The sequence below is a fragment of the Pundamilia nyererei genome, unplaced genomic scaffold (genome assembly GCF_000239375.1).
Source record: "Pundamilia nyererei isolate P.nyererei 1_Seehausen unplaced genomic scaffold, PunNye1.0 scaffold00207, whole genome shotgun sequence".
In the NCBI taxonomy this organism is placed as follows: domain Eukaryota; kingdom Metazoa; phylum Chordata; class Actinopteri; order Cichliformes; family Cichlidae; genus Pundamilia; species Pundamilia nyererei.
In genome coordinates this window covers 416,861-430,850 of record NW_005187608.1, presented here as the reverse complement: position 1 = coordinate 430,850, position 13,990 = coordinate 416,861, and the positions used below count along the sequence as shown (strand labels likewise).

General features: G+C 41.8%; 1 protein-coding gene across 1 annotated transcript in view; it reads left to right on the top strand.

The window, feature by feature from the left end:
• The window catches only part of tenm3 (teneurin transmembrane protein 3), a 351,094-nt gene that overhangs the window by 270,862 nt on the left and 66,242 nt on the right, over window positions 1-13,990 (top strand). Inside the window, exons 16-20 of the mRNA XM_013914582.1 lie at window positions 730-930; window positions 1,963-2,148; window positions 10,293-10,439; window positions 12,258-12,388; window positions 12,477-12,565. Of these exons, the coding sequence (XP_013770036.1) occupies window positions 730-930; window positions 1,963-2,148; window positions 10,293-10,439; window positions 12,258-12,388; window positions 12,477-12,565 (754 nt within the window). The remainder of the gene's footprint in view (window positions 1-729; window positions 931-1,962; window positions 2,149-10,292; window positions 10,440-12,257; window positions 12,389-12,476; window positions 12,566-13,990) is intronic.

The window sequence follows — 13,990 nt, the reverse complement described above, 5'->3', positions numbered from 1 at the left end:
GAAGAGTTTTGCAAAAGTGACCTAAGTATTGAGACATGTGTCCTAGCGGCTGTAAAAAACTGTAATCAGTAATGACCTGCACAGGCATACAGCAGTGCTGAGGGAAGTGATCATCTGTGACTCACATTGTGGGTAAATGCAGACACAATGCTACAAATATGAAAATGCATATCACAGCGGACAGTAATCACATTACTTTCAGATGGGTTCAGTCATCAGTCGGAAAGAGACAGACTGTGTGTGTGTGTGTGTGTGTGTGTGTGTGTGTGTGTGTGTGTGTGTGTGTGTGTGTGTGTGTGTGTGTGTTAATCCTATTTACAGCTGCTAATCTGAGAAGTTATGTGAAAGATGCCGTGTAGGTTTACCCCAACAAAACGACTCGTAATATTCTTTTGTGTTTGCACTGAGTCGATGATCAAAGCGGTGGATGTGTGAGCAGTGCTGAGCGGTTATCCAAAAACACCTCAAATATACTGTGCAGTGGTGTTTACTGGTCTGGGGTCTGGTTGCATGTAATGAAAGAAGCCAAACATCCATTCATGACTTAGAGTCAGGAAAGAGGAAATGCACAAGTGTATGTAAAGCTGTTTGTAATTAAGGTTGAAGAGTTTAAGCATCTGGCTCCAGATAACTGCCCTCAAGAGTTCAACAGTAAAGCTGATGCGTGAACGTGTGCATGTGTCCTGTATGTACTGTTTGGTGTGCTGATAATTTCCTCTCTGCCTCCAGTGGACTGCATTGACCCCAGCTGTTCGGCCCATGGGGTGTGTATTCATGGCGAATGTCACTGTCAGCCAGGCTGGGGCGGAGCCAGCTGTGAAATTACCAAGGCCATGTGTCCAGACCAGTGTTCAGGCCATGGCACCTACAATGCAGAGACCAGCACATGTGCCTGCGACCAGAACTGGACTGGAGCTGACTGCTCTTTAGGTGTGTGCACTGTTTACCTGTCTATGTCCGCATTTCATTTTCTTATTTCTCAGAATGAAACCTTCTGTTGAAGCATGTGTAAAACCAGAATACTGTACAGATGTGTTATGAGGGGATTTAGAAGTGAAGTGACCGCCATAAAAAACCCAAATCAGTTACAAATTAGAAGCTACTTGAGACGACAGTGTTAGAGGTGCCCTGAACGCTGCAGTACTGGACGCAATGCAACCAAGAAGATTTAAGGTAAATAAAAAAGTTTCATTTTATTTTTCAAACTCCAAAAGAGAAATAAAGTCAGACTGTCATCACTTAGTATTGGCCTGTACTACAGAAATCAGCATGTTGCATGAAAATGTTGTTAACTCTTTAACAGAACTTACCACACAGTAGTGTTACCTACAAAATGCTCACCGTCAACATTTTCCACATGTTTTTCTCTACAATTGCAGCAAATGATGCAATAATATTCATACACACGATACACATGTGGCAATCACATTTAATTCATTTCTATCCAGTTTATTTATATAGCACCAAATTACAACAAGTCACTTTTTTCTTTATCCAGAGTACAATGATTGTGGTGCACAGCATACATCTTTAACAGCTTTAAAAAACAAGAACGGGATGCACGGCATCCATCTCCAATGCACACAGGTATACAACAGGGTCAAAGATCACATATGTCCCTCGGGAAGCTGCACCCTGAGCAGACACTTTTCTGTAGCTGTGCAGGAGCGGCTAGCATGCTGCGAACCCAAGCTTCAGGAAAATAAAGACGTTCTGAGCTCCTTCAGTGCAAGAGTGAGATTTAAGCAACACTCAAACACACAAATTAACACAGTGACTTGTAGTAATCTGTACTGAGCTTTTCCTGAACCTCACTGTACGTAAAGACATCATTTGGCGTGCACAGGGTGCAGTCCAGGACGCAGCTGCGGGTGAAATGAGAACAGAGTGCATCAGTGTGCGTGCACGTGCTTATATCGGTTCTGCAGTCGATGAAGTAATTTCTCTTTGTTACTGTTACAGAGGTGTGTGAAGTGGACTGTGGCAGCCATGGAGTGTGTTACGGCGGCGTATGCCGCTGTGAGGAGGGCTGGACTGGAAGTGTGTGTGACCAAAAGGCCTGCCACCCACTGTGCAGCAAGAACGGAGTTTGTAAAGACGGGAAGTGTGAGTGTGACCAGGGATGGACAGGGGAGCACTGCAACATTGGTGAGTGGATCACACACACACAACATAACTTAGCATTACAACTACACGTAAATAATCCAGTTGGACACAGCAGAGTAGCGCACAGCCTTGAACAACACTACAGATATCTTAGATGAGCTCTTTTCACTGATTGGTCCCGGTGCCATTGTTAACCAGCCTATCACAGTTTCTCATCTTTGTGGTTGCTCTCAGGGAAAATTATGCTTCTGATAATGTGGATGTACATGTTTGTGTTAGTTTGTTGTTTTCCAGTAAAACATCTTAATCTGGGCTCAAAGCAGAATTTCCCCTTAGGATCGCTCTAGGTAGCTGCTTTTTTGTAGCTGGTGTTAGTTACCAGCACTTGATCTGCTCAGCGCTGCAATTAATAACATCCAGAAAGATTATGGTCTTATAAATATCTATCCAGCACACAGTCACAGGAAGTTATCAGTGTAGTCCTCAAGAAGAACTGAAGCAACAAAGATCTTTCATCTGCATCCATGATCAAAAATAAACAGGGACCAGAAAACATCCAGAGAGTCTCAGAGAAAACACTAATGCAGCTACCGGGGCATGTGCTAAGTGACTTGAGCAAGTAGTGAAGACGGTTGTTTTTTTATTAGACATCAGCATGACTGAGCCAGTCGACTAAAGAGCAGCTGTTGCTTGTATCGCTGCTGCAGACACTGGATTATGACTGTGATGATCAGTTAAGCGTTCCTTGGTAGGAATCGTCTGTAACCGCTACAGTTGCATCGTATGTTGATCCATGTTAGAAACGCAGAGATGTAAAGAATTGCTTCCAGATTCACGAAACTGGGTGATTTCATATCTCAGCTTGGAAACAGCACACCTGACATCGTAACCGATCAATACAAAATAACTGGATTGGTCCTGATAAGCGTTGTTGGCTCTTCGTGGTCACTTTCAGTTAGATCTCTTTTCTTTGCTTCCTCCTATCTGAACTAAATCCTCTTTATTTATGTCTTTTTTCTTCCTTTTTCCTGTCTTCTCAAAGCTCACAATCCGGATATTAGAGTTAAAGGTACTGTACACTGTTTTAAAAACTCTTCTTGTCACTGTTATCACGAGTTTTTTTCTTTTCCTCTCTTCATCCTTTGCTTTTTTTGTTAAAGCTGAACTTTAGCTGCACCAGCGATAGAGTTTATTGATGTATTTACTGGATGCTACAGCTGGGCCCCAAAGAGGGCGAATTCATCAAACCAGTTTACACGAGCTGTAATAACAGCTTGACTTACAGAAACACATTTCCCTGTTACTGTTGTATTCAGTCCCTGTGTGATACTGCATGTCTGATGTCATACTGGCTTTGAGTGACTTGGGCCATCTGAGCATTTTACTTTGAGCAGACAGGACCTACACAAGCACAGGCAAAATCAGTATTGATGTCTTTGATGTAGACCATGAAATCTTGGCCTCAGTTTTATTTACACAGCATCAAGTCACAACAACAGTCACCGCAAGGAGCTTTATACTGTAAGGTCGACCCTACAATAATACATACAGAGAAAAACCCAACAATCATATGACCCCCTATGAGCACTTTGGTGACAGTGGGAAGGAAAAACTCCCTTTTAACAGGAAGAAACCTCCGGGGCCATCTGCTGTGATTGGTTGGAGTGAGAGAAGGAAGACAGGATAAAGACATGCTGTGGAAGAGAGACAGAGGTTAATAACAGATATGATTCAATGCAGAGAGGTCTGTTAATACATAGTGAGTGAGGAAGGTGACTGGAAAGGAAAAACTCAATGCATCATGGGAATCCCCGGCAGCCTACGTCTATTGCAGCATAACTAAGGGAGGATTCAGGGTCACCTGGTCCAGCCCTAACTATATGCTTTAGCAAAAAGGAAAGTTTGAAGCCTAATCTTGAAAGTAGAGATAGTGTCTGTCTTCTGAATCCACACTGGAAGCTGGTTCCACAGAAGAGGGGCCTGAAAACTGAAGGCTCTGCCTCCCATTCTACTTTTAAATACTCTAGGAACAACAAGTAGGCCTGCAGAGCGAGAGCGAAGTGCTCTAATAGGGTGATATGGTACTACAAGGTCATTAAGATAAGATGGGCCTGAATTCTGGATTTAACAGGGAGCCAATACTAGAGAAATCTGCTGTGTCTTTACTGCTGGTCTTCCTGTGAGCTGCTTCCTCCTTTGTCCTGTCCACCTGTCCACATAACTGTCACTGAATTTAAGCAGCTGTAATTTGACTCACACAATTGCCTTTTGCGTTAAAGATGTAAGTCATACTTTAGTTTACACAAGGCAATCATATCATTAGAAGTACAATTTTAATTTCAGTGTTATTTTAAGTAATATTCTGTTATTCCAAGAATATTTACAGATTAAATCTGTAAATATTCCAGAGGCAGAGCTCTAGGATAGCAATGCAGTATCAGCCACCAAAGTGATTGTGGTTATATACGATCGTTTTTGGATCGTTACTGTTTCTGGAGGGATTCTCTAAGTCGACGTTTCTGTTGGCTGCTGGGGCAAGAAGATGAAGTGACCGAGCAGGAACCAGCAGCGTTTAACCTGAGATAGGTCAAGGAGTTCTCCAGAGATGATAACCCAGAGCGTGGCAGGCTAAGGAAGTAAATAGCTTCCTGGCAGGACTCGAGCAACTGATTCTCTGAGTTTTAGGCCTCCACCCTGCACAGTATTAACTCTTACAATTACACTGAATGATTTTCTAAAACCACAGTTATGTTTCTTTTAACCAGTTTCAAAATTGTTTCTCCCTGAAATCTGCTTCCAACTCTGTGTATTGATTCTCGTGCTCTGCAGGCATGTTTCCAGGGTTTTATATATATAACAAACTCTGTGAAACCTCTTCATGCAGCCTCCAGTTTCAGCCTGAAAAGGCATCTCTTTAAAACAGGGTCCTGCTGAGTCAGCCCAGTTCTGATTATCTATCTGCCAGCATGACGCTGTTCTGATTCAGTCTTCACAAAACATTGAATTCCTTCATGGAAAAAAGTTAACGGTAAAAACATTTGTCCAGGAGTAAGTACAATTTCTCCAACACCTGAGCTGCTAGTATTAGCTGAAAGGTGAAAGTGTGTTTTGGACCCAGATTTTAATTAACAGTTAATTTCCTGCAGCTCTGATTTGGGCCTCTGACTAGAAGTGGGTTTAAAAAATCGATTTCCCGATTCCAAACGATTTTAGTTTAAACAAAGCGACTTCAAGTCTGAAGTGATTTTTAAATGTATTTTGCCAGAAACGCCAGAATCTCAGCTTAAAGCTCACAAAACTGGTTCCACCAAACAGCTAAAGCAGCAAACGATCAAAGACGTGAACGCAGTCGTGTGCTGAACGCCGACAGATTCTGAAGCTGCAGGTTTCGTCACTCTGACCACAATTCACTGAACCAGCAGCAGAACAAGATCAAAAGTGTTTTCAAGACATTGTCATTTATTTCCTTCTTACTTTTGCTGTTTCGCTTCCACCAGGATAAACTCACACTTCCTGCACAGCTCTCTCTCTCAGTGTACTCAGAGACCAGTTTACCATAAAATCTGTTTTCTGCATTATTCGCTGCTTTTTACGCATCAGTCTGCCGCTGTGTTCAGCGCTGTCAACGCGGCTTTTTCCATTTGACCTCCGACTAGAAAGCCTCATTTCTGGCGTTCAGTACCAAAGAAATGCAAACTTTTTAAAAGGATACCAAATTGTAAAACTCTCAGCAGCGTCAGGTAATGTTCGCATGTTGATTCATGGCTCATCTGCTATAAAAGCCAGGCCAGGAAAATCTCCTTCATGTTTGATCCTCAGTTACTTTGACACAAACACGTCTGCTGTGATGTTCACACCTCTGAAGTCTCACAGTGTCCGCTTTGTTTTTATACATAGTTAGAAACATAATAATTATGATCATTTATCAGTGCATATCCATAATACTTTTGACTGTCTGAGCCTAAACTGAATCGAACCAGTTGTAGAAATCAGTGACGACACCTCGCCCGGGCTGCCATGTTAAGTAACATTAAGCCTGCAGTGCAGAACTTTGTTTGCTAATCTAGTTTTCACAACTCAGCTATAAAAGGCTGATGGGCTGTTGTCGTCACCCCACCGGGCGAGTGGGCAGGCGGACAGCACGGACACCCAACTCAAGAACAAGGCGACAAAATTATAGGTCCATCAGTGGCTTTAAAGAGGCCAGGGGAGTCATGGCTCACTTTTGGAACCAACTACTGTTTTGGCACTTTTGCATTTTGTTCATTTCTTCATCTCTGTGGCTGCACATGCTTTATCGTGCACTAAACTATGCGACACCTCCTGCTTTAAAGACCTTAATCTAGTAGTTTAGAGGAACAGCAGCACAGGCTGTGGTGACAGCCGCTCGATCCTCTTACAGAAGGTTGGTAACCTGCACCAGATTTTATTTATTCATTAACAGAAGCTACGTGTGTACAACATGACAGCTGTTGCATTGTCATTAGCTTTGTCCTTCTTCTCTCTTCTGAGATCTAACATGTGAATGACGTATTTACACTGCTGTGGTTCAACTTCTTTCTTTATCATTTCATTGCTGTGATCCCAGCTCTTCCTCCCTGCCTCCTCTTCCTTTGGTTGCCATCTTCATTTATCGATCACAGAATAAATATTTGGCAGTGCTGGTTTTGTTTCACTTTACTTTTCTCCCTAATTTTCCTCCCTCTCTCCCTCGTGCCCTCTCCTATTCTCAGGATATAAAGGTAACTCCTGCTAAAGAACAATAAAGGCCTTACTGTCCCAGAATACAATGACTTCACACTCTGCTTTATAACATATTTTTGGTTAACTCCATTTCGTTTTAGGTTTTGTCTTTTCCTTTCGCTCACTGTTTTCCAGTCATTCTCAGTGCTCGGTTTATCTAGACTTGTATTGTCGTATATTCTATTTCTGTGTTTTTTTCTGGTCATTCCTTTTCCTGTCTCTGACTCTCACACACGAAACAGACCATAGATAGATTCACACGAGAGCAGTGAATACAAATAAAAAGTGCACGCACAGTCATAAAGCAAAGGTGTGCGACTCCTGTTTCGTCTTGCATCCACAAGCCTGATATATGTGTTAAATAAGCCAGTTGCTGTCCTCCTGTCTTCGATCTGTCTTCACTTTCCTCCCCCCCAGTCTTTATCTCCATTCCTTGTTCTGGGCTTTGCTTGGTTCTGGTTCTCACTGTTATAATCAGCCTATCTGATTGCCAGCCTCACTGTCGATTTTGTGAATGAGGAATGCCAAACAGAGGCATAAAGTATAGTCTGTGGAGCGCGCAGTCCTCCCTATACTTTGTGCTCTGCCTTTATGTCTACCTGTTGTGTTTTCACATGGATTTAAACTCGCTGCGTTATTTCTTTGCCTGACGAGAAGAACGAGCACAGATGAATCCATATTTCTGAAACAAGCATCCTGTTGAATGGAAATTTCAGTCTTTGTCAGTTCACTGGGTGTTAAAATTCCCTCTGATGTCATTTCCTCTGACAGACAAACCCTTCAGTTTGACATGTTGAGACTTTTTTCGTTTGCCTTTATTCATTTGGTTTGTTTCTGTGGCCTGTTTCCTATTATGCAACATTTCTTTTTCTTTGTTCGCAGATGAAAAGAAAACTTCTCATTTTGCACTAATTAAAGCCGAGCAGCACGCCGTGGCCATTTTGGCTGCTGGCAGTTCTAGCAGTTCATGTGAAAGTACAACATCAGTGCATTTCACCAAAGGTTGACTGTCTGTCTGTCTGCCAGTCTGTGTCTCTCACATGTGGGCTACTGTAATTAACTGTTTTATTTGTGTGTCAGTCTGTGAGTCCATTAATTGGAGAAATGTCCATCGAACGGGGCTGAATGCCTTTATACACATCTGAATTTAACCAGTGTGGGTTTTTGAAGCCTGGTACTTTTGTACTGAAGTTGCTGAGAGAGAGAAGATAAACTTTTTAAAGTTTTGGAAAATGTACGTTAAGACGGAGTGCAATTATTTCCAAAAGAATTTAGAGTGAAAATAGTACAAACACACACAACAAACGTGGCAAATGTTGAAACAAACTATTGTTTTGGGGAAAAAACGATGAAGTTACCTTGATGTCATCTAGTGGCCTTAGTGTACTAATGCACCACAGTATCATCACCTGCTGCTATTTGAACCTTAGCCTCAAGGACGCAGCTGCATTTCACGTGTCCAGTAACAGTGATTTTAGAAGTCTTGCCCAAAGCCTCAAATACGGTCCCATCAATACAGAATTTATCTGAATAAAATCTTTTAATAGGAAGAATGCAGATCCTCTGTATCTTACACTGAGCCTGACGATATACATCACGATATATTCTCTTCTTCTGTATAACGTATTTTCCACACTATAAGGACTTAAAATCCTTTAATTTTCTCAAAAATCGAGAGTGTGCCTCATGTATGAATTCTGGTTGTGCTTACTGACCTCGAACCAATTTGGGCTGCAGAAATCTGTTAAAAATGTTTTAGTACAACTTTGATAAGCTGCACTGCTTGATGGATTGTCAGAGCATTACGGCTGCCGTAGTGAGGAGCTTTGCGGAGTAATCTGGGTCCTAAACTCTGTCCCCTCAGGTCCCAAAGTCAAAGGAACACTGAGAGTTAAAAACGGTATAAATTCTTTCATCTTTAATAAAATCATCAGCGTTGCTGCTTTACCAGGTGTAACAATTAAGTTTAACATCCAGGCATCCATGAAAACAGAATTTAAATTTAACGGAGTTAGAAGTTAGCTCGCTAGTTTCCACCTAAACATTTCATAGCATGTTCTGACTGAGAGATTTTTGAAACTAATTCAAACGTTCAGCTCTGCTACCACTTCCAACATAAATGAAGACAGAAAACTAAACAGCAGTGGCGTTTGCAGGGTTACTGAAGTTGGACTAGCTGGTATATAATGTTGTGCTACGTGGTTGCTAGCGACACAGCTATGTTAGCATAACATTAGCACACTGAAGCTGGAGGATGAACGCCAACTTTTCTTCCACTCGATAAAAGTTAACATGACGGATTCTGGTGGTTTGGGACAAATGCAATCGCATAGCAGGATGCTGTACACGGGGCAAACTTCAGTCAGGAGAACAACTGAGATCATTCATCCACAATACGAGGTTAGTTATTAATATACTGCAACAACATGGGAACAGAGCAGCTGCGAGAGGATTCAACATTAATGAATCAATGTTATGAAAGTGGAGGAAGAGCAGTTTTTGGCTTTCCCCATATTTCAAAAGTGCTTCATCTCTTTGCTGTGACCGTTGCCCACCATAATTTGCAGATGATAATGGTTTTAGCCGCTGCGATGCTTTCAACCAAAACAGGCGCAGTTTGATGACATCATCAACATGCGCTATCGCGATAGAGCGGTATAGTCAAAATCTCTATCGTTGGCCAAATTTATATCGTTTCTATCGTATGTCGTTTATATCGCCCACTCCTACTTTCTAGTTTAAATGATTGGAAATCGTTGCATTCTGTGCATTTCTATTTTACACCAACAACCTTTTATGTCTGTTAGAATCATTTCTGAATAGCATCTGAAACCGCATTTATACTATGATGGGATGTTTTCTAAAATGTTCTAAACTGACAGCTGGTATAAACATTTGTTGAATGAAACAGATCGATTTTGGCTGTAGCACCGATCCAGCCCAGTCTCGGCCCTATCAGAATCCAAAGGCCAGCTTAACCAAAATTAAGTCCTGTTTATTTTTTCTATTTGATCCTTTTGGATGAATATTTATTGTAGCCCATGTGTGTATTTTTTGCTTGTTGGTGGGTTTTGTCAGATGTTTGAATTGAAGAGTCAGCTCAGTGTGGTGCAGCAGAGTCCAGCCTCAGTCCTGTGGGGGCCTCCAGTGCCCCTCTGGCTGTTTTTGACTTTTTCGTCCCATCATGGTCTCGGTGCTGTTTCAGAGGTTTTTCCAAGTCAAGAGGGAAACTCCGAATATGTATCGTTTTTAGCATGAACGTGGCCCTAAATTAAATAAATAATAATGATCTCCTCTCACAGCAATTCAGTACAAAAATATCATCACCTCACTTCAAAGACGTATATAGGTTTAAGCCTGTCTTCACCCTGACGGTCATCATGGTCCCCTCCTTTATTCCCACTGCTGTGACTTTTCTAACTGTGCTTGTCCCCTGTGCCCAGAGGGTTGTCCAGGTCTCTGCAATAACAATGGACGATGCACCTTGGAGGCCAGCGGATGGCACTGCATCTGCCAGTCGGGATGGAGAGGGGCGGGGTGCCACGTTGCCATGGAAACACTATGTACCGACAGCAAGGACAACGAAGGAGGTATGTTTGTGTAGATACACTAAAAGTGGGGAGACAGATGGTTAAATGTATGAACAGATTTGTTTGACGGCTGAATGAACACAGGATAAGGAGAATATTAAATGTTAGCGACACAATAATCCAAACGTCCTCCCACGACTACAAAGACAGACATTAGGAAGAAATGAACAGTGGACAGGTGCTTTAGAAAGTGGTCGGAGATTACTTTGAAAAGCACAGGTGAGTGCAACACCCCCTCAAAACCCCTCCCCTCCCACACGCATTAATTTGCAGGGGTCCGAGGAAAAATGACACATCAGTTTGTACCATCCAATCACTTCAAGAGCTGATAACAACACTGTGTTAGAGTGGGAGAGAGTAAGTACAAAAGAGTACTTACTTACTTTGCCTGTGTATGTATGGGTGCTCAAAGTAATGCCTGATGATGAATAAATGATGAGGTGGTGACTGTGCTGCTGCCTGCTGGGCAGACACTCATGTGCTGTGTTCCAGTAAAGTGTAAAGGCTGGGCACGGCTGCCTGAACGTCTGAGTGCCTCTAACCTGCACTCTCTCTAGTATTTTTACTTTTTTGTCATTTTTCAAATCTGGTCTCCATTAGTGTTTAGAAAAATGATAAATCAGGATGCGCTTTAAGATGGTTCGACCTTGTGATTGATTTACTTCAGCGTTGATCTATGCATGCTGAAACTTATTGTGACAGTGCAGTAGAAAGGTGCACCAACACTACTGGGAACTGGATCTTTTGTAGGCATTACATATGTCAGCTAACAGCTGTTTTATCCAGCAACATATGCACTGTGCCAGTGACACAGCTGGGACTACTTTTAATTTGATCACTATGTTAACAGAAAAGAAAGGAAGAGAAATCAGAGGACTGCTTTGTCAGTCAGTGTGTGTTTTTAATGTCACTGTATGCAGAATGTACACGTGGCTTTTATCAACTAATGGAGACAAACGATTTTGTTACCTTGCACTCCTCCATCTGTCCCGACTCCTTACTTGCTCTCCTTATTCCTCCCTTCGACACGTTTAACTCGTCTGACCTAATCTTATCTGTCTGTGTGTTTCAATCTGGACACAACAACAATAATATTGTTAAAGCAAAACCTCTGAGACAGTAAAAGTTTTAAATATTATTCTAGCCTATCAGCTGACAGTATTTGTCTCTGTCGCTCTTCTTGTCTCACCTTCTTTGTCTCTCTGTACGTGCACACATGCTGCATCGGCTGCATGGTGGATCAAAACCTGATCGTATTTTCCTGCATTTATAATTCCATCAGGTTTGACAGACATCACTGGCTAAAGTACAGCCTGAAAATGTGACAGAGCGTCCACTATGTTTCACTGATGGCTGTAGACACTCGCTGTTGCGCGGCTCCTCCTCCGTACGCATGAGGACAGCACTAAAGCTGAGTGATAAAGGAGCCGCTGTCTGCAGAAAAAATTGAAAAGCTTTCAGAAGCACTGAAGACCTGCTGGTTAAGACCACTTCAAAAAATTACAAGGAAGTCTGGCTTTTTGGATGCAAAATATAAAGGGCTCCAGGAACCTTACCAGAGTTTATAAAATCATATAAATGCTGCAGATTTTAAACGTGCATTAGTACATTTCCGTCTGTTGGTCATTGAAACCTCTGCCTGAAAGACTGAACAAATTGTTTATGTAGCTGTTGCAGCTAATGCTCTGCTGCCTTTGTTTGCTATGAACTGAAACATGTTAAGCTGTTCATTAGATTTCACATGTAAAGCTTTTAAACGACTATGTTTTCCCCAACTCTGTGCTAGCTTTGTGACTGTAGGGCTTGTGCATGTTTCAGATGGCTTGGCTGACTGCATGGATCCAGACTGCTGTCTGCAGCCTTCCTGTCAGAATCAGCTGTACTGCAAAGGGTCACCTGACCCAGGCGAGGTGCTCAGCCAGTCTCCATCCTCAGTGCCTCCTCAACAGGTAAGAAGATCCCGTCAGAAATCGACGGCACAAAATGACGACACCTTTCAGCATCAGATTACCCATTTATTTATTTTGCTTTTCTTAGGCTGCCAGATCTTTCTACCAGCGCATTCACTTTCTAGTTGGGCCTGAATCGACTCACATAATCAATGGTGAAAATCCTTTTAATAAAAGGTAAACATGTCTTCTGTCGTGTTTTCTCTTTTCTTTTTCTCTTACATTTTAGGGATAAAGCAGCAACATTGGCATGCACATACAGATGTTCATTCCAAGCCATGGAAACACTGCTTTGCTGTAAATGACTGTTGGATATTGCAGACATCTTACTGTAAACTGTTTTTTTGGATGACATATTTTATGGATTCAGCTCTGCAGTAACTGGATTCACCCGTGTTCATCATTCCACACAGTGTTATTGAGCAGTCTGCACATTGGCAGGGAAAAATCACACATACTTTGAAGCATAAATGATCTGTAGTCGTAGGTCAAAGTAGGTTTCATTGATGTCCTTGTTTTCTGTGATTGTTTGACTGATATTGTTTAAGCCTGCAGGTCATGGTGTATCCTATTTTTATTTAGCATAATATGAGAAGTGGTAGTTTAGCTTTGCTTTCTGTAGGCATGAAAATGATAAAACATGTTAGTAAAATCCAAATATAGTGCTCAAGGTCTGCTGGTTTCCTTTGCCAAAAGCCATTCCTGCCCACACCTGCCTCAAAGATAGCATTCATTGAGAGTGATAACAGGGAATGACAGGGGCCAGTCTGCAAATACAGAGGCTGAAAGGCAGCTCTACTGAGAGGGAAGAAACATGACAGCAATTGTGTTTGGCAATCTTTCTGCTTTTGTCATATTTTTATGATTTACTGAATATTTCATAAGAGGAGAACCTGTAATACCAAACCTGTAATAAAGTGTGCAGTGTTTCCCTAATGGGATGTACCTGCAAACGTAAAAGATTATTTTAGACATGAAAACACAGATATACTGTGTGTGTGTGTCTGTACTCTTTTAAGGATAAGGCTGCTTACAGCCACAGAGATAAAACTCGTGTGATTTCTAATGGGTAGAAATGCTCAACATCTAACAAAAGACGACTCAGATGCAGGGCAGGGAATGGTTTTGGACTAAAACTGTAGGAATGTAAGGGTCTTCTGGAAGAAAATGTCAGCTGTGTCTCAGGTGATAGACTGCGCACAAATTATAAGGTCAGTGCTTTGATAGCAGGCAAAGCATGGGTAAAGTACTGAAAAATGTCAAGCATCTGGCATCGTCTATGGTCTGGAATAATTTTACCTTTAGATGTCAGATATGACAAGTTGCCAATTAAATTACATGAAAATAAATGTAAGCTGCTCAAACATCTTGCAGTTGTGACCTGGTTGCTAGTAAAGCTAATTGTTAGATTACTGCCTGTAGCTTATTGTCATGGTATTGTATGTGCAATGATATTTATGTGGATTTTATGGAGCTTCGCAAATGATTGTGGGGGAAAAAATTGGGGGTTTAAGATGATTTTGTTTCTTGCAATTTTATTTGCGTGTGTGTGTGTGTGTGTGTGTGTGTGTGTGTGTGTGTGTGTGTGTGTGTGTGTGTGTG